At 36.9% G+C, this 20,437-nt stretch overlaps 1 protein-coding gene across 1 annotated transcript in view; it reads left to right on the top strand.

Annotated features, from left to right (window-relative positions):
- Positions 1 to 20,437, top strand: part of ADGRV1 (adhesion G protein-coupled receptor V1) — a 500,208-nt gene that overhangs the window by 212,874 nt on the left and 266,897 nt on the right. Inside the window, exon 85 of the mRNA XM_039255493.1 lies at positions 2,715 to 2,815. Coding sequence (XP_039111424.1) covers positions 2,715 to 2,815 — 101 coding nt within the window. The remainder of the gene's footprint in view (positions 1 to 2,714; positions 2,816 to 20,437) is intronic.

The raw sequence follows: 20,437 nt of genomic DNA, 5'->3' as shown, positions 1-20,437 counted from the left end.
TCCCTACATAAAAAATGCATCCAGTCAACCATCATGTGTTATCGTTCTAGGATAATAGAATCTGGCCCATTTTTCTGGACCACCACCAGGTGTCATGCTAGCATTTTAATTGCAGCTCATATACTTAATTAAATATTCTTGAGCTAGTCAAGTTTCACTTTACTAAATTTATCTCCTGAAATGTGAATAAAATGGAGAATTACCAAGTTCAGGGAAAAGGCTGTGAATAAGCTCTTCTTGTGAACTAGGAAAAACAAAAAAACAAAAAAACAGTTGACTCATGTTTATTTCTCCTTTATCCAGCGCTAATCCCCTTGCCTCACATTGTTGGCATTGACCACAATAAACGTACAGTAAAGCACATATTTGTGATCATGTGGCCTAAATAGGAAAAAATTTGCAAGAGCTAGCTTTTATTTTTTAAAAAATTTTTAAATATTTATTCATTTTTGAGAGACAGAGAGTGAGCTGGGGAGGGGCAGAGAGAGAGGGACACACAGAATCCGAAGCAGGCTCCAGGCTCTGAGCTGTCAGCACAGAGCCCTATGCGGGGCTCAAACTCACAGTGAGATCATGATCTGAGCCAAAGTTGGACACTTAACCGACTGAGCTACTCAGGCACCCCAAGACCTAGCGTTTAAATCAGTTTATTAGACACACACACACATCCCCCCCACACCTTGAGTTTAAACTAGCTTTGATCACCATAAGAAATTCACAGTGTACATTGGTGAGTTCAGAGCATTAGCTTCAGTAGTTTGTAGACCAAGTAAAGGTGCAAAGTCAGGCATGATGCTGCAATTTCTGGATGCATTGCGTCCCTGTGTGGGTGGATTTTGGAGGCAACCTGAGACCTTCACACCTGCCCCAGAACACCCTGGAGCAGCCTTCTGAAAAATGGATTACTTTAGATTTCTTGGCCAAATTTCTAGGCTAAAAGCCTTGTCTAATGCAAAGACTCACTTTCTATGTGGAATTTTGTCTTAACTTATTAAAATCTAAACATACTTATTAAAATCTAAACTTTCCCACAGGAGTTATGAGAGGCATTGCTGTAAGGAATACTAGTTAGTCATCAACCTCACATGTGCACTTTGCAGAGGCCCAATCCACTTAGACCAGTATGTCGTGTATTTTAAAAGTTTGTTCCAGGGACACCTTGGTGGCTTAGTTAGTTAAGCATCTGACTTCAGCGCAGGTCATGATCTCATAGTTAGTGGGTTCGAGACTTGCATTGGGCTCTGTGCTGACAGCTCAGAGCCTGGAGCCTGCTTTGGATTCTGTGTTTCCCTCTCTCTCTGCCCCTACTCCACTTTTACTCTGTCTCTCTCTTTCTAAAAATAAACATTAAAACATATATAAATTAAAAAATAAAATAAATAAAAAAGTGTTCCATAGCCTTATATAAGATAATGAAAAAGCAAATTTAAATAAATGCAGCAACTCCTGTTTGTCAAGGAAGCATTGATAAATGAGGTTAATACATACAAAGGACACTGCAAAACACCATATACATGCCAGTTGTTATGTTTTGATAACTCTAAGGCAAAATAGCTCTATGAGAAGAGTTAAAAGGCTTAAGTGAAAAAGCAAATGGGTTGCCATTTGCAGCACATTTAAATTTTAGAACTGGAAGTATTTAAAAATATGTATACATTCTGCATATAAAATATGGCATTAAAAGACATTTATATGAATTGCAAGATAAAAGATTTGTGGGTTAATGCTGAATTTATTTTTACTTTTTATTTTTTTAGTGCCAAGTTTCTAATTATCCCTACTTCAAGAGTCATATAAAGAGGTGAATTCAAGTACATTTAAAGAAAACAAGAGCAGTTTTCTTTACCACACTTAGAAATGTAGGTGTTTAGGTTAAACATCATCTCAGGAGGAAAGAACCCATTTTGTCTTGGTTTTGGCACCCAGTAGCATAAGGTTACTCTTAAAATTCATAATTACCACTATTGTAATTACATAACTATTCCTAGTAGGTAAAAAGTGGGTAATTACTAAGCCCGAGTTTTGGTAGTACTATTCACAGTTTTATGCCTGAAAACTCCAATTCACCTCCCTAAATATCTCTGTTTAGCCACTCCACCTGTTCCTGGAAAATTAGATTGAAATTTGATTCTTTTCTTACACAGTAGAACTTGTCTAGTGGAAACATAGAAAAAACAGCTTCTTGAAATTATTAATCTGCTTAATTCGTGCTATCTTTGTTGTAAGGGAGTGAACATGTAGCTGTTTGAATATTAATGTTATCCTTTGGTCCTAATTAATAAGTGTAAAGATTTTATATGTCACGTAAAATAGAGTAGATTAAAATTATAATATGGAGGGGCACCTGGGTGGCTTAGTCGGTTAAGCGTCCGACTTTCGCTTAGGTCATGATCTCGCGGTTCGTGGGTTCGAGCCCCGCATCGGGCTCTGTGCTGACTGCCAGCTCAGAGCCTGGAGCCTGTTTCAGTCTGTGACTCCCTCTCTCTCTGACCCTCCCCTGCTCACGCTGTCTCTCTCTCTCTCTCTCTCTCCTAGAAATAAATAAAACATTAAAAAATTTTTTGAAAAAAATATAATATCATTTCCAGAGATAACCGTGCTGTGCGCCATGGGCAGACTACAGGCCTTACATAAAAGTAAGGCCAAAGAAGTTTGCTCCACTACTGTTTGCTCATGAATTGTATACCCACCTATGAACATTTTTGTTCCTGCAGGTCTTGGCCTGGCTGTCCTTTCCCATATCTTCTGTGCCAGACACTCGATGTTTGCAGCTAAGCTTCTGGCTCACATGATGGCGGCCAGCTTAGGTACACAGGTAAGAGGGCCTGGGGATTTCTCACTTTTACAAGAGGCTCCTGTGATCCCTGAACTGAACCTATGAGCAAAATGTAATCTCAACTTAGCTGAAGTAAGCTTGCTTCTTTGTATCACAGGAGAGGATGGAGGAGTGCAATAAGAGGAAATGACAGTATTAGGACCTAAAAAGTGTACTTTGTGAACTTTTTTCTATGGAGAAGTACCTTAATATTGTCCCTTACAAGAAAATAGCTGCCTCTTATTACAAAGCATTATTTTCTCAATTTATATATGATAAATATATTACTAATGTGTATATTATTAAAATTAGCATATTTTGTTTAATCTCGTTGAATAAAATATGCTCTGTTACAAATTCTTTTACATGGAGGGCATTAAGATGATATGTATTTTAAAATATCTGATAATAAGCCCCCATAGTACCACCACCCGGGACAAATACGGAATTGCCAGCCCTGAACTTGATGGTATTCACTCCTGTTCCTTTCTCTTACGGTTTTACCTTGGAAGTGTACATCCAAATGCCATCAATTAGTTTGCATGTTTTTTTTAACTTTCTATACTTTGACAATTTATGTTCTTTGTGCCTGGCTTTCTTCACTTAACATTATGATTATGATATTTATACATGTTATTTATACATGTTACTACATATAGCCATGATCTATATATTTTTATTTCATTCTGTTGATTAGATTATAATTTATCCATTTGAGTGTTAATAAAACTTGGGTTGATTCCCGTTTGAGTATTATGAAAAAAATAAATAAAATAAAATATCTGATAATATACTGTTGACCCTTGAACATGAGGGTAAGGGGCACTGCCTCCCTGTGCAGTGACAAATCTGCATAGAATTCTTGTCTCCCCCAAAACTTAACTACTGACCACTGTTGATTGGAAGCCTTATAGGTAACATAAACAGTTGATAAACCTATGTTTTGTATGTTGTATGTATTAAATGCTGCATTCTTCTGCTAAAGTAAAGCAAACTAGAGAAAAGAAAATAGTATTTTAAAAAATCATAAGGAAAAGACTTTTATAATAATATACTATATTTATTGAAAAAAATCCACAATGTAAGTGAACCCATACAGTTCAAATCCATGTTGTTCAAGAGTCAAGTGTATTTTGTTTTGTTTAATATTATAGAATATGGTTTGATAGAACACTGTTTTCTGAAAAATTACTTACATATCTACAGAAGAAAGAACATGAAAAACTTGTCATCATCCATTAGCATGGAATTTAAAGCACAGTTTAAAACACAGAAAACAGATCAAAAGATGAAATTAGATGCCTTTCCTGTTCGTGAGGTACTCACAGTCGAGAATAGTAGATGTATAGATAAGTGTAAACATGGACTGTTTGCAAAGTAATCTGTGAATGTAGATGATGATTTAATTTATTTTTCTGTGAAGGTCCAGGAAGTCTTCATATAGGAAGTGATATTTATGCTTGGACTTGAATGCGAAGTTCATGCAGTGTGTTGATGAGGGGAAGGGTGGGCGCAGATGTTTGTATAAGCAAAGAGGAAAAAGCATAATCGTATCTACTTGAAAGCTGTAATTACAGATCCAGACAGTAGGAAGACATCATACAGTATTATTATTGAGAGAAATTTGTATTTATTTTATAAAGTAAAAATTTCCCCTTTTCTAGGTATTTGGGGCCCTTCTGGTGTGCAAAAAAATACTGTTTCTTGATTTGGTGGTGCTGGTTATATGCATATGTTTGAGTTGTGTAAATTTACTGTGCTGTACACTTATGCTTTGCATACTGTCTTTCAGAGTGCTAAGTACATTTTATTGAACTCTAGCAGAAGTTTTTAAAATAATACTAGTGGAGGAGCTGAAATTTAAGATGGAAAATTATCTGAGATACTGGATTCCTGTTGCCTTTTTATTTTTTTGTCCCAGGAGTGAAAATGGCATGTGTAAATTTCATAACTTTATTTTGGGGGGAACAGTTAAGTGCTGGATTCTAAGCAGAGGATTCCAGATTGTGTTTTTAAAGTACCTATGAGCTTTGGGAGGTAACAGCTGTTACCAAAGGGGGGCTTACATTGAGTTTGACAAGGCTATTTATATTGCCTTGGTAACCTATCTTAGCTGTCTGATCTTGCCTTTGCTTCTTCTATGTAAGATCTTAGAAAACCCGCCTTCCATAATTAGAGTTTACTTGGCTGCGTTCACCACCCACTCTGGTGATTTTTTGGCAGCAGAATTTGTACAAGTCTTAATTATAGCACTGTAGAATTACAGACAACTCTTAAGTGTCCTAGCAGACAAATTTGCTCATGTCTGGGGATGTGAAAGAAGGACCCAGGATTTATATGTTGGGACATTGCCTTCTGATTCACATTGTACTTAACATTAATTTTAGAGAAGAAGGTTAGTCAAATCCATGTTTTTTTGTTTTATTTTTAGAATAGATGCAGCATTGTGACATGAAGTATTCTATAATGTGGAGCTTGTGACATAAAATATCTAAAAAAACATTTCCATAGTTTGTAGTAAGAATTGGTATATTATTGATAAAGTGCCTCAAAATGGTTTACCTATCTATTTTGATTTTTTAAAATACCATTTTAATTTTTTTAATGCGTATTTATTTTTGAGAGAGATAGAGCATGAGTGGGGGAAAGGTACAGAGAGAGGGAGACACAGAATCTGAAGCAGGCTCCAGGTTCTGAGTGGGCAGCACAGAGCCCAGTGCAGGACTCGAACTCACAAACCATGAGATCATGACCTGAGCCAAAGTCAGACACCCAACCAACTGGGCCACCCAGGTACCCCATAAATACCCTGTAAATTAAAGAGAATAGTTGTTTCCCTGAAAATCTTTTAGCGAAGGCTTTTTTAAATTCTCAGACTCTCCAAAAAAAGAAATGAAGCTGACTACAGGAACTTGGGCAAGCTCTTTCTGAATTTTAAAATCATGTTGATGTCTCCAGTTACGGAATCTTGCCAGTGGGGGTATTCCAGTTCCAACCTCAGATCTCTCATTTGGAATCCTCCATCAACATTATGTTGACATCCTTAGAGTGTGAGTTTCCTCTTGAGAAGTCTTCAGAAATACAATTTGGCCTGTCATTCTTTGGCTAAGAGAATGAAACTTTCTTTGCTGGCCTCCTGTGTTTGAGTTGCAAATACTCACACAGAGATCATCCTGAAGCATTCAGTCTCAAATCTTTATTGCTTACCAAAAATGAGATTGAATAGCTTTTGTGGGAAAGGGAAGAATGGAAATGTGATCATCTTTGACTTCCTTTTGTCATTGTGGGTCAGTCAGTGAGCAAGTTAGCAGTCAAGAAAATGTGCTTGTCTTCCTCTACTTCTCTACTAGAACATATGTAAAATACATATATTTATATCCATAAATTATTATAAAATGTTTTATATATGTAATCCATAAATGAAGGAAGATAGGCAAGAATCCAAAGACTATTCCTGTTGTAAAAGTCAAAAGATTTCTGCTTTATAATCTGAAGTTTGTCTTTCTAGCATTTGATAATCATTGACTATAAACTACCAGCAGGTGGCAGTAGAAGTTCTTTTTTTGTTTTTTAATGGTTTCAATCTCTAGCAAAAATGGAGTTCAGCAGAAAACTTGAGAGATGTCTTTATAGCACTTCCTTGACTGGCCTGGAGAGTATTCTTCTGTAATAGTATATATTTATTTGTGGCTTCTGACCGTTGTCTCTTTATTTCTTTTGTTCAGAATTAAACTAAATAAAAGTGAAGGATACCTTAAGAAAGCTTGTACATCACTAGCTTAGAATATATCTTGCTGTCATTTATCACTTTAGTTCAATTCAGGGGCAAAATATTAGTTTCCTCTTTATATTTTTGCTGTGGAAGTTTTAATAAGTGCTTTACTTATATAGAAATATCTGTTCATTGAAATAGGCAGAAGTTTTGAGATAAGATCTCTCTTTTCAGTATTGTTTATGTAAAAAATAATATGTATTTTTCTGAAGTGCCAAGTTAATAAGTCTCTTTTACCTAAAAGAAAATTAGTAAATGGCAAGAAATTGTGAGACCATTAATTTCAAGTATAATGCGAAGAACAGCAAACAGATTTTTATGGTATTGGGTGAGATTTCTCGGAAAAACATCTAATTATATCTTTGGAATTTTTATCTTAGAATCACATTGCCAACCCATGTGTGCCTTGATAAGGCTGGTAAACAACTAGGACAAAGGACAAGTTTGCAGTTCAGGGTTCTCAGTTCTGGGGGTTCTGTCAGGAAAAGCAATTCTCCAAATCTAAAAAAAGAACAGAAGTTTTCTCATAGAAAACATGATAAGCTAGAACTGCATTTACTCTCTGGTTGGTAAACTTAACAAAGGGAAATATTTGGGTTTTTTTTCCCTCTGTTTTTTGTTTATTTATGTGGCTTAAGCACATATTTTTAAACTGAAGAGTAAATTTGTCTAGAAGAAAATGTATGTAAATATGATTAAATTTATCAGCCAGTCTGTATATTACCTGAGGTCAGATGATACTACATACCTGAGAATTTTGAATACTTAAATTAAGTTTTTGGTAGCCATTGGAGGTGCAGAAGTTATAACTGCACAGGCCTTTTCCTCGGTAAAAGACAAGGGAATCGCCTTACAATTCAGTAGCTTGCTCTCTGGCATTTAGCTGAAGATGGGCTATCAGCATTTGTCCAGTTTTCTAATTCTGCAACATGCGGGGTGTCATTTTGTTTCCTGGGTAGAATGCTGCTCAGATATTCCTGCCAACAGGTTCTGCTTTAATGCTAAAATATGTCTTTTTAGTTTGAATGTCTAGCATCTTTGGGACCCTAAGAATCATTGACTACAACGTGAAGGAAGCCAGAAGCCATGTGTAAACTCTGAAATACTGGTTCCTTCTGGCTACTACAGGGCCCTGTTTCTCCCCTTACAGCTTCCCTGTGCTGTTGAGACTGCCCCTCAGGAAAGCCATTGTGTGTGCAGAGTCTGAAAACTTGTGGCTAAAAAGTATATTTGTATCAATTAAAGCAGAGTGAGACAAATTGTAAAGTGTCAACTAATCAAAACAGATTTTTCTTTAGTTGGAAGTTTTGGTTAATCAGTTTTTCACCAGAGCATCCTATATTTTTTCTGCTTTGTTACTAAAACCAACCAACCAACCAACCAACCAACCAACCAACCAACCGGTATTTCAGAATTGAAGTACAAGGATCAAAATTGGATCTTGCTTTGAGAATTGGGAACTTGAGAAATACAAAGGGTCATTATCCAGTAGAACATTTGTGATTATATGTTAGTGTATATATAAGTAGATCAGAAACGTGTCTCTTAAGCTTTGTTGTGGGCATCTTTAAATTCAGATCCTGAACCAGTAAGCCTGGGGTAGGCTTGTGGATTGGGCTTGTTAGGAAATAAGTTTGACTATACGATGACCCAAGTGTGTCTCTAGCTGTCACTGTTGTGGCCTCTACTGCTGTTGCTGTTATTATTGTTATTATTACCAAACCCACACTGTCAACCTGTCTTCCTTACTGTGAAAAATTATTTAAGAAAGACCATTAATTAAATTTTTACTTTCATTCAAAGTGTCATTGCCATTGAAACGACTTACAAATGCTTTGTCTTTCCTTCTGGAAGGAAGGACCACTGCTGCTTTTTTCTTCTTATATCCTCCCCTGATGCCAACCCTAAGTACCCAAAGAAAAGGTACTTACACAAGTGAACTAATGTCCGACTCAGAGTACAGACTACGCTTTTATTTTGGTCTTTCTCATAGCATTTCATTCTTGGCAGAACTTCTCAGTGTTGTTTTTGGACATAAAATAAACCACTAGAAAGATAGTATAGCCAGCCCCTCCCTGATTCTTTCTTTCCTCTAAAGAGCTTGAGTGTGCCCCCACTAAAATGGTATTAAGTATGTAAGATTTCTATTTTTATTTCTTGTACAAAAAAATTCTGTATTTACTTGTACCTTTTCTTCATGTAGAGATTAAATTGGTGAGCATGAATAAAGAGCATTCTTCTCACAGATATGAATACATATTTATGTTGAATTCATTAAGCTATTCAGTTATGATCCTCAATATGGCAAAAGTCTTAGCACATTCATGATCGAATGCCCATTCCATTGTCCAATAGTGAAATTAAAACAAAAAAAATTTGAGTAAACTCTACTTATCCCAAGTGAGGATCATCATTCATCTATAAAGTCAACCACTTCGAACTCATCTACCACATGCACAGTTTTGAGATTGTGCCATGGGAAATTCCAAGCAAGACATGCACACATGAAGTATGTAAATAATAGTCTAAAATAGCAACGTCATTGTGAGAACCAAGTTATGTACGGAGGTCTCTTCTCTACTGTACTATGTAATACTCCATAAGCTATCGACAAGGGGCCTCAGCTTGAAAGTCTTCATGCAGCAAACACGTGGTTGTTGAAAGATGTATGAGATGTGAAGACTTACATGGTGGCACATTCTAGGAATGGAAAAGAGCAAGAATAAAGGCATGGAGGTTATAATGGACCTGGGGTATTCCACTCAATTGAGGCCTGCCCATGTGCAGGAAGAAATAAATACACTGACTGCAGGTGAGGCACTTTCATATTGTCTGAGAACCATGGGGAATCACCCATGACGTTAGTCCAAAAAGGTACAGTATATAAAGGGTGTTTTTAAGGATTAATCTGGCATTTAGGGATTAAATGGAAAGTGAATTAAAGCAGTTGAGAGGATGGGATTAGGGAGATTGGTTTAGAGAGGCTGGGTAGGGCGCTTTTTCCACTAACTGGCTATGATGGGTCGTAAGCTTGGACAATGGTAGGGGTAATGAGAATCCCAAGGAAGAAATAAGAACTACTAAAAACACCTTGTTTTGCTTTATGAAAGCTTTGGAATTTTACATCTCTTTTTATAATCAGTAAAAAGACCACACTGCAAATTTTATTTTATTAAATAAATGTTAATATAATACTTATTAAGTATTATATGAGGTAAGGATTATGTTATAGGTAAGGCACTAATATTACTCCTGTTTTACAGATGAGGCAGTCAAAGCAGAAAGAATAGAAGTTACTTGCCCTAGGTCGCATAAGTGGTAAGTGACAAAACCAGTAATTGAGCACAAGCAGCCAGGCTCCAGTCCTTGCCTTTAACCACTATGCCTCCTGCCTCATAAATCAGGAATTAATGAGATTTACTCTGTCACCAAAGGAGGTAGATGATTTTAAGGTGCCTATGAAACTGGTGGTTTCTTTTGACTTAAATAGAAAAGGCTAAAAGGTTTAATAGATGGCATACATGTAGTTTGCAATCTTAGGGATTTAAAGTTTTTATAGCACATTTAAACTAGTGGTTTAGATGTCACCAACATAAACATGGAATGTTGACACTGTAAAATAGATTCTTTGACACAGGCTGTGTACCTGTGATTATGGAATACACATAGCTGATGTCATTACGGGCTTGCCTTTATGGCACTGAACGAAGTGATTTACATGTATTGCCTTCTTGTTGTCACACCTGACGAGCTGGGAACTGCCATCGTTCTTACTGTACAGATGGAAAAATGGAACTAAGTTCTGTTACCTGTCGTAACCTTCATTGGTAGAATGTGGCAGCTGGAAGAAAGATTCCAACTCGAGGCAGTCTGGCTTGGAAATGAAGGTTTTAAAACCCTGTGCCATGTGGAATGAGAAGGATCATTAGGAGTGGATAATTAAAGCACAGTTAAAGCTTTTGAAGCCAAGGAAGGGGAAAAGGTTTCAAATGGAAGGACTGAGCATCAGTGGGAGATTAGTCCTCAAATTTGGCAAGAACAAGGTCACTGGAAACTTTGAGAGAGAGGATGAAAATGAGATGCAAAATGTTAGGGAAGAAAGGGGTAGGTAGGGAAAAAACGGGTGAGGCTGAGAGAAGTTTGGGAGAAAAGCAAGGGGGCCGTCAGGGCTCAGGAACGGGGAGTGACTCAGGTGCCTCTGATCATAACACACTTGCTGAAGGGAAGGTGGATCCTGGGGCTTTCAGCTACCACCAGCCAAAGGGATAGGTTTTCCCCTCTCCCAGTCTACCCATAGGTATTTTCCTCCTTTGACAGAGAACTTTAAAAAACAATAGTTTATTTATTCTGAGAGACAGAAGGAGAGCATGTGCAGTGGGAGGAGCAGATAGATAGGGAGAGAGAGAGAATCCCAAGCAGGCTCTGTCCTGCCAGCATGGAGCCCCGTGTGGGGCTTAAACTTATGAATCATGAGATCATAAGCTGAAACCAAGCGTTGGACGCTTAATTGACTAGGCCACCTAGGGACCCCTGAAAGAGAGCTTATTATAGAAAATTGATGAAAGGGTAATAAAAATTAGTACATTTCTCTTTGGTCTGTGTTTTTATTTATATTTTTAAATTGCTTTGAAATGTTTTATGCCTAAGGCAAGTGACACCCTGCTAGTGTGCCTAACCTTATCATGTTTTTATGTTATATCTGGGAGATGAGAGCTATAGTTTGAGCTCCCCTCTCCCCTATTTCCTGAATCCAAATGTCTTTGATGACTCTATATTTTTGGTATTACTACTGAATTTCACGTGAATCTGCAGTCAGTTATGAAGTAAATTTGTAACTAGTGATTATCAAATAGTTTTATAATCTTTTCTGCAGTGAAACATATTAACATTATGTTATTCACAAGTATGTGCTTTGAGGGATTAAAATGATACTGGTATTGAGATGGAGTGAAACTTGAGTATCAGTCTAAGTACTGCATTTCAGAAGAAATTATGTATTTTATTTTTGCCTCCTTCTTGAGTACACATTTTCTTTATGCATTGAAGTTCTCATTCTTAAATGTTTTAATAATAAAATCCAGCCTTTTTTCAGCATGTTTTCAAAATTCAGCTCAACCATAGACTGTTCTCACTAAATTGAAAATAAGTGGATGCTGAAGATACAAAAATAGTATCACGGTCACACTACTGGGAAATTGAAACTTTCCCAAGTGCTGAAGTAGCAAAGCAACAGAAAGAGTGAGTAATATTCTGAATGAGGCTACAGTGACATTATCATGTTTGCAACATGGCTTTTGTTACTAGGAAAATTTGTGAGGCAAATCCAGAATTTACCAGAAAAGACCAGTTTGGAATCTTCTACTACAGCCTCAGAAATATACACTACCCTTGACCTTTTAAAAGCCTTCTTTTGATGTCCCTAACTAGGAAAATTGGCATCTGAGAAAAATTGTTTTTATGAATATTTAATGATAGCTCTAAAGAACTTTAAATGGAGTGTAGGGGGAAAGAGTCGCAATTTTGGAATTACAAGGACAAATGGAATAATATCCCAAGCTGTATCAGAGAAATCTTTGGGAAAATAAGAATGCCTGCCTTGCAGAGTTGTTAAGAACAAACAAGGGAGCAGAAGAGAAAGTGAGGATGGTCCCTGTGGCTCACTGCGGGGCAGAGGCCATTTGCTTCCTCGCTGAGTCGAACACTTCCTAATGCCTTGTGGAGCACCGAGCCCCGTTTTCTATTCTTGAGGTTTTCTTAAATCAACCGCAAGAGAGGTGACCATTTTTTTCAGCCCTGCCCTTTTAAAATAGCCCTTTCTGTCTTGCCTGCTGCCACACTTCTCACTGCACTGTTCCGGAAAGGCTTTGCTGTTCGTCTGCATTATCTGTATGCACTATATTAATTTTACTTTGTTTTTATTTTTTAAGTGAGGTTCCCCCTACCTCCAGTCTTGAGTGTTTTCTAAGTGCTTAGGTTTTTTTTGTTTGTATTGAGTTGTTGATACCTTAAGAACTGGAGACACATGTATATATGTCTTTCTTATATATATATATATATATATATATGCCTTTATATATATATGCTCACATATACTTTTAAAAAAATTTTTAATGTTTATTTTTGAGAGAGAGAGGTGTGAGTTGGGGAGGGGCAGAGGGAGAGGAATACACAGAATCGAAAGCAGGCTCCATGCTCTGAGCTGTCAGCGCAGAGCCTGATACGGGGCTCAAAACCATGAACCACAAGATTGTGACCTGAGCCGAAGTTGGGCGCTTAACCAACTGAGCCACCCAGGTGCCCCTATGCTTATATAGATTTAAATAGGCATCTGTGTGTCTTTTAAAAAATATATAGTATGCCTTTATATATATAAATATAAAATACATATATTTACATATTAATGTGGATGTAGTATGAGCTTGTGTATGTGTATACATTTGAAATTTGAAATAGGCTTATATTTAAAAAAACACAGAAACACTCTGTAACAAGACCCTTGATACTGCTAAGGACTACCTACTATAAACACTGATATGCATAAATTCCGTGTAATCCTTACAGCACCACGAGGTAACCAGTATTAATTTTATTACCTCTGTACTGCACAGAAGAAATAGGAGGCCCCAAAAGGTTACATTGTTTATCCCCTGCTCCCTAAGTCCCACATCAAGTAGGTCTGTCATCTAGAAAGCCCCGCTCTCCTTCTCCAGCCCTCGGGAAAGGACATCAGAGAACTCCTCAGTGAGGCCTTCTTCCTCCACTTCCATGGAACATAACAGCATTGTCTTTTGGAGACGTTTTTTAAAACAGCTTTGTTGAGACACACCTCATATACCATACATTTCCCTCATTTAAAGCGTACAGTTCATTGACTTCTGGTATATATGCTGAGTCATGCACCCAGCACCACAATCAATTTTATTTATTTTTTCTAGCTTTACTGAAGTATAGCTAACATTTATTACTATACTAATCATTTTAGTGGGCCTCTCTTCAGTCTCATTTCTATCTCGCTAGCATTTTGCCTTCCTTTTGTAAATCTTTTAATGATTGGCCCTTACAAAATTGGTTTTTGAATTTACAAATACATCTATAAGCCCTAGAAAGTTGTGTCTTTGAGTTTCAGCTGCTTGGTCTACCAACAGTATGTGTTGTATTTAGTTGCCTATCTGCCTAACTGACCTTTAAGTTCCTGAGCAAAGAAACTCTTTTTTTGTGTCTTATGCTATGCCAAATGGCAATCAAGAGGGCCAGAATAACACTAGTTAAAACAGTAAAGCAGCCTTTCCTATAGGCTTGTTAGCTGAGTGGGGCTTAGAACCACCTTTCTAGCAAAGCCCAATTTGGATCAAATCTTGCAGGAACGTGTGCTCTGTGTTCTGCCAGGGACGAGAAGAACTTGGTTTCAGGCACTGCGTTTTGGTTATAAGGGTGAATGTTATTGCCAGATTGAAACAATGGCATGTTATGTATCAACAACCAAGTGTATTTCGTGGCCAAATATCATTGGCAGAAGATGGCATGTACATGTGATCTTCTAGGATTAGGTGTGGAAACTGAGGAATTCCATAGTAACCTCAGGCCTCACCTCTAAGCCCCTATCCAGTTTACTCCCCTGCACCTTCAGGAATACAGAAATCAAAGTGTGACACTCTGAGTTCATATTCTTTTTTTTTTATATTTTAAAACTTTTTCAGTGTGGATTTCCCTTTTCAAAAATATGCATAGAGTTAACTATACTTGGGAATTAAGTGTATTTTATCTCACCGTTTCCAGTTGTTACCATGTTCCCATAAACCGTCTCTCTTCTATAGTAGCCTCGAAACTATTCCCCATGGTTTTACTCTGGCCCTGGTCTTTATAATCTGTTCCCTTCTTGGTAGCCAGAGTATTCCTTTCAAAGGCTCAATCAACCCAAGCCATTCTCCCACCTAAAATCCTTCAATGACTTCCTATTGCTCCTAAAAAGAGGAACTTTTGACCTTTGCCCAGCAACCCCTTGAGGATCACTCCTGCCTGCTCTGATCTTACCTCCTACCATCATTAGCCATTCACCCAGCACCAGCCACAGTGGATATTTTTCACTTCCTTAAACATGTCACCTCCTCCTTGCCCTGGGTTCTGATTCCAGTTAATCCTCAAGCGTGGAAGGTTCTGCGCCTGGGTTTGCTTATTCATATGTATGTATTTTTTTACTTAAAAAAAAATTTTTTTTTTTTAATTTATTTTGAGAGAAAGTGAGAGCACAAGCAGGAGAGGAACAGACAGAAGGAAGGAATCCCAAGCAGGATCTAAGCTGTCAACACAGAGCCTGACGTGGGACTCAGGCTCATGAACCATGAGATCATAATCTGAGTGGAAATCAAGAGTCGGACACTTAACTGACTGAGCCACCTAGGTGCCCCTGCTTATTCATATATTTATTCATCTATCCACCCTTCCTTCATGCTCGGCTCATATGTTATCACCTCAGAACAGGCTCCCTGAGTAGCCGCACTGTCCCACAGTATCACATCCCTGTTATGTTTACTATATTCTAAATCAATATCTAGATTCTCTTGTTTATTTATTATCTTCTGTCCTCTTCCTCATTTCCTGCTTCTCATCTCCTAGAATATAAAGTCCATTCAATCAGGAATTGCCTGTCTCGTTCATTGCTGCTTCCAGCACCCATAAAAAGCTTTTTGGCACAAACAAGATTTCCAATAAAAACTAGTTAAAATAATGAGACAAACAATCAAGTGAAAGGAAATTATAGGCTTGCTCCTAAGAAAAACATTCTTCTTCATTTTAAAGTGAAGTTATCACCACTGTCTCATGAAAATAAGCTCAATTCCTTGAAGAAAAATCAGAATTAAAAAGATTATATAACTAAAAAATTGTAATGCTGTAGTTGTCTACTATTTACAGACAAAGTGCATTATAAATCTTGGTTTATAATTTAAATGCACTCATCTCAGAATTATATTTTTCTTCCAGAAAAATAGTTATAAAGAGAAGATCCCAAGCCAGCCACCAAAACCTGTTCAACTCTTCATCCAGCTCTTATGGATCCTAATTGTCCTTTTAATTTTTCCTCATGTTGAAACACATTCTGATTTCTGATTGGGAACTTCAGTCAACCTTGCTGCTCTCACAGCTTGTCCTTTCTTCAGAAGCCCACAGAAGCAGACCAGAAAGGCCCAGGATTGGGAGGGGGTAAGGGCAGGTGAAATGGAGTTAGAAGTCACAGACAGACTTCTGGAAACCTGCTTCCTGAGTTCAGGGAGATGCTGCTTTGAATAACTTGGATGTCAGATGTGAAGGTTTCTGAATATTGTGGACAGTAGTAAGAGGAAAGGTATTTGTCTCTTAAAGCAGCTTTATTAACTTCTTATTGAGAAGCAAAGTTCGAGGTGAAAGGACAACTAACTATTGGAGTAAACAGAAGAGTTTTCTTAAATATGATCTTTCTGTATTCCATAAGAATAACATTTGTGAGGGGCTCCTGGGTGGCTCAGTCAGTTAAGGGTCCAGCCCTTGATTTCGTCTTAGGTCATGGTCTCATGGTCATGAGATGGAGCCCCGCATTGAGCATGGAGGAATTCTCTCTCTCCATCTTCCCCTGCCCTTTCCCCCTCTCAGAAAAATAATCAAGAATAACATTTTGTGTTAGATTGAGTCTAGATGTTCAGGATAGATAATAACTAACTGTAATAGCTAATTCTAATAAATAATTAACTTGTAAATGTCTGTAGTGCCAAAGTAGACAGTATGAGCCATTAAAATTAGGATCTCAGTAACAAGGTTGTCATATTGATAGTATGTTGAAATTAGGGCTGAGATGAAATATCCCATCATACTGTAATATGTCTAGACATAATGAACAATCCTGCCATGGTTAGGTCATGCTTATAATTACGATGAAACCACTGATCATTTCTGAGCTTATTATATTGGTTACCACACCCCCAAAGGCCTTTACTCTACTGAAAGGAGAGTAAAGCATTCATTATAATGTTTGCTATTTTAAAAACGAGTTGAGGAGACATAGCAATCATAAAACCTTGTTTCCTCCTCCAAATATATTTTTAAAAATTGAAGTCTTTGCGTTTAAGAACATGGTTTTATACCTTGGGGATCTTTAGATTAAGAAGTGAAAGTGTTAGTTAATTTTCTTGGCTTTCTTGAATTTGTAGAGAAATGTTTTATAAATTTTGTTTTAGTAGGGCAATATAAGCATTTTAAATTCTATAAATAGAGGCCTGTAGGTATTGCTTACATTGTTTCTTCACTCCAGAGGTCCAAAACCAGAGGAGTCTAAGACATTAGCCTTAAGAGGCCAGAATAGCTGGATTGCCACTGTTTTCAGTCAGGTCATGGTCATCATTACTGTTAACTCATTAGGTACTTGTGAGACCCCATAAAAAATGGTCTGCATTATACAAACAGTCCACACTTGAACAACCTTCCATTGTAAGTTAGGGATTGGTTTTACGACAGTGTTTGTCAGGGTTAATTATTGAAGACTCTTGTGTGTGAATGTGGAAAAGTCAGGTGAGGGCAAGCAAGTCTTGTCTGCCTCCTCCTGTTTGAGTCTCAATCAGAGCAGCAGAAAAATCTATTTATTCTCTAGGTAACAAAAAGAAGAGGATCTTTTCTGAAATTTTTGTAGAAGCCCAGTTTAAATTTATCTCGTTGTATACAACAGCTATTCATTGTTCCCATTCTGCAAATAGTGTTATATGTAATATATCAAGCTTTTTGCTCAGAACTACAGACATAAAGGTAAATAAGATACACTTTAGATCCTCAAGCAATTTATAGTCTACTAAGAAGGGAATAAACATGTAAATAAATGAACACAGTAGAGTGTTATAGACAAATGATGGCAGCCTGCACAGCATATGATGGGATGAAGAAAAGAAGGAAACGGGGAATTAATAATTCTAACCAGGGGGTGAGGGGTGGAATCAGGAAAATCGTTAAGAGAGATCAGAATGCTTAAGCTTCCTTACAAGAAATCTTCACCAGGTGGAATCTACACATAATTAAAATACAGACATTAGTAAAGGCAGAGGAATGGACTGTGTCTGGCAGGATTATGATGCAAAAGGGATTGCTCTACATTGGATTATATTCTGTTTATTGTGCAAGTCTTCAGGGATGGTTCAAGTGGTTGAGGGCTGCTGGGGAGGTACAGAGAATTATTTCTGTGGGAGACTTGGAAGAGATGGAGGGCAGTCTACAGACATGAGCAGAGCTAATATTTGAGGAAGTAACAAGAAATGAGCATTTCTTATAGGTTTTTCAAGAATAAGCATTTGGGTGCCACATATATGTTTTCATGTCTTATGAACAGTTTTCTTAGAAATGTGTTATATAGTCTAATCTGAAAAGGCTAGGGTTTCCAGTTCTATACTACCCCTCATAAAAATCAGAAGTCTCTGTTCGGTAAGGTATCAGGTTCTGTGGGATTTCATGTTTTTGTATGTGTGTGTGTTTTTTGTCTTTTAATAATGCACAAGGTAATACCTGTTAAAAAGTGAAGCATTCATTATGCATTAAGATAAAAAGCCATTTCGTATTTTAAAGAATAAAATCTCAAAACAACTTCAAAGAACTGTTGTTAGTTTTAAGTGAAAAAATAGGAAAAAGCTAATCAAGTATAAAATGTGTTTTTCAGTGTTACTTCAATGGAATCTACTGCCATCATGTTAAAGGGCCATAATGGCATAAATTAGTGTAGTTTTGTATATTACAATATTTAAACTTATATAAAAATATCAATACAACATTATAATTTGTATCCCTTTCATAGTCATTAGGACACATTTTAGAAAAACACTACAATGAAGTTGTGGTAGTTCCAACTATTTAACTGTAGGAAATATATCCTGTGTATATTTGCCATATTACCTTTTGTGAATCCACTATTGAACTCACATTTTTGAGGCAAAGATAGAATTCAGAACATAGAAAAATACAGTGAAAATACCACAGGAAAATATCCGTGTCATTGTTTAAAATTCAGCATGTGTAACTCTTTTCTAAGTTATTAATAGGCCTGAGAACAACAACATAAGCAATTTCTCCTAAATAGAAGCAAGTGCTAGAGAATAGACTTCCGTCAGAAGTGGCTGCTGTTAGGGAGAAGGGAAGCTGAATTCAAACAGTTTTGTGAGAAACTAGAAAAGAGGAAGCAATTCAGCTTCACAATCGGTCACTGATATTTGGTTTACTCTCTTTGGAGTTCACAAGTGGCTGCCAAGCTACGTATAACACATGCCGTCTAATCCTTGGAGGCCTCTCTTCCAGCTGATGTCTGCGTCAGTGGTGGCCATGAGAGAGGAAGCAACTTGAAGAAAAGATTGTTTATCACTTGAGTTTAACATGGAATTAGGAGGCTAATGTTAAGTGGTTTAGAACACTGGTGGAATGCTGTTTTGTATAAATTTAAGAGACATAGTGATTCCTAAGAATTACTGAGCATCTCATCCTACATGATAATTAGGATCTCATTCTGAAGGGTACCTTCTTACCACTTTCTTGGGGTGATTATGAGAAGTCAGAAACATACTTTCAATAAATCCTTCTTAAGTTTATAGTCATTTATAAATTATGTGTGAGATTAAACAATCAATCTAACAAACCCCAAAAGTAATCACAATCGTGTCCTCTAGAAGATTATCATCTAAGGAGTGCTGGGTATATATATAGGTATATGAAACAAGAGAAAGCAAGAAGAGTTTGAAATTGGCTACGTAAATATGAGACAGTTGTCACTCATTTTTTGTTGTTGCACATTTACACTTTTACCCACTGACAGATTATAATTTAGTTGAGGGTGAGGACTCCAGCCACATTTGTTTATTAGATCTCCTTCTGTGGACAAACTGCAATAAATGGGAAAGAAACCATTGGCCAGCTGCATGTGAGTAATTCTTTCCCCAGGACAAGCCCACTTCAGCTTTTAAGTGGAGAATGGCTTGAGGAAGGTGTTGAAGAAAGAAGGTCACAGACTCATACATGTTGGAAACAAGGCTTTTGTTCCCGTTTTCCCACTCTGCATGCAGGAGGAAGGGAAGGGAGCATCCACCAGGAAAAGCAGGGCAAGGACTCCAGCCTCACTTGCTGGGGTGAAGCCTAAGAATTCCCCTACCGCTGTCTTTCCAAAAATTGTTTTGAGATCCACAGGAAAGATAGACCCTTATATTCAAGTAAACCCCCTTAACATAGGCTTTTGAAGAACAATCCATGTGCACATTTTGAAAACAAAAACAGTATCAGTGAACAAAATCAGCTATAAATTTGAAAGCAGACTTGAAAGAACAGTTTGCATTTAGAAAAATAATGTATAACATGGGAGTAATACAGTTATTTTGTTGAAGTTTTTTAACTTATTTTTTTACTTTCAAAATGTGTAACATAGTTGTTTTGATTATGGAAGCCCTAACTCTCCTTATCAGAGGAAGAATGGCCTCTCCCACTCCTAAACAAGATTTAGCCTTGTTTCTTGAAATTTAAGTCTTTAAAATTGTGCTTTTTTGATTTGCTTGATTTTTCCCTTTATTTTCCCAAATGGAAATGGCATATATTTAATTTCAAGTTTTAATTCAATTAATTTCTTTTAAGAAATCAGTTTTTGTGTGGATTTTTTCCATTTTATTTATATAATTCTTAGAGAGGTAATAATATTGATAATAATATTCTTTTTGAGCTTTTGGTGTGATCCAAAGACTTTAAATATGCTACTTCATTTTATTTTCAAAATAGTGCTATCATGGGTATTATTGTCTTCATTTTATAACTCATAATCTGAGTCTCACAGTATATAATTAAATCTGCCCAAGAAACCATAGCTATGAATC

Source organism: Hyaena hyaena, unplaced genomic scaffold, assembly GCF_003009895.1.
Source record: "Hyaena hyaena isolate Hyena2069 unplaced genomic scaffold, ASM300989v1 scaffold_529, whole genome shotgun sequence".
Taxonomy (NCBI): domain Eukaryota; kingdom Metazoa; phylum Chordata; class Mammalia; order Carnivora; family Hyaenidae; genus Hyaena; species Hyaena hyaena.
The sequence above is the reverse complement of the archived record's forward strand: the minus strand, read 5'-3'. Positions and strand labels throughout refer to the sequence as shown.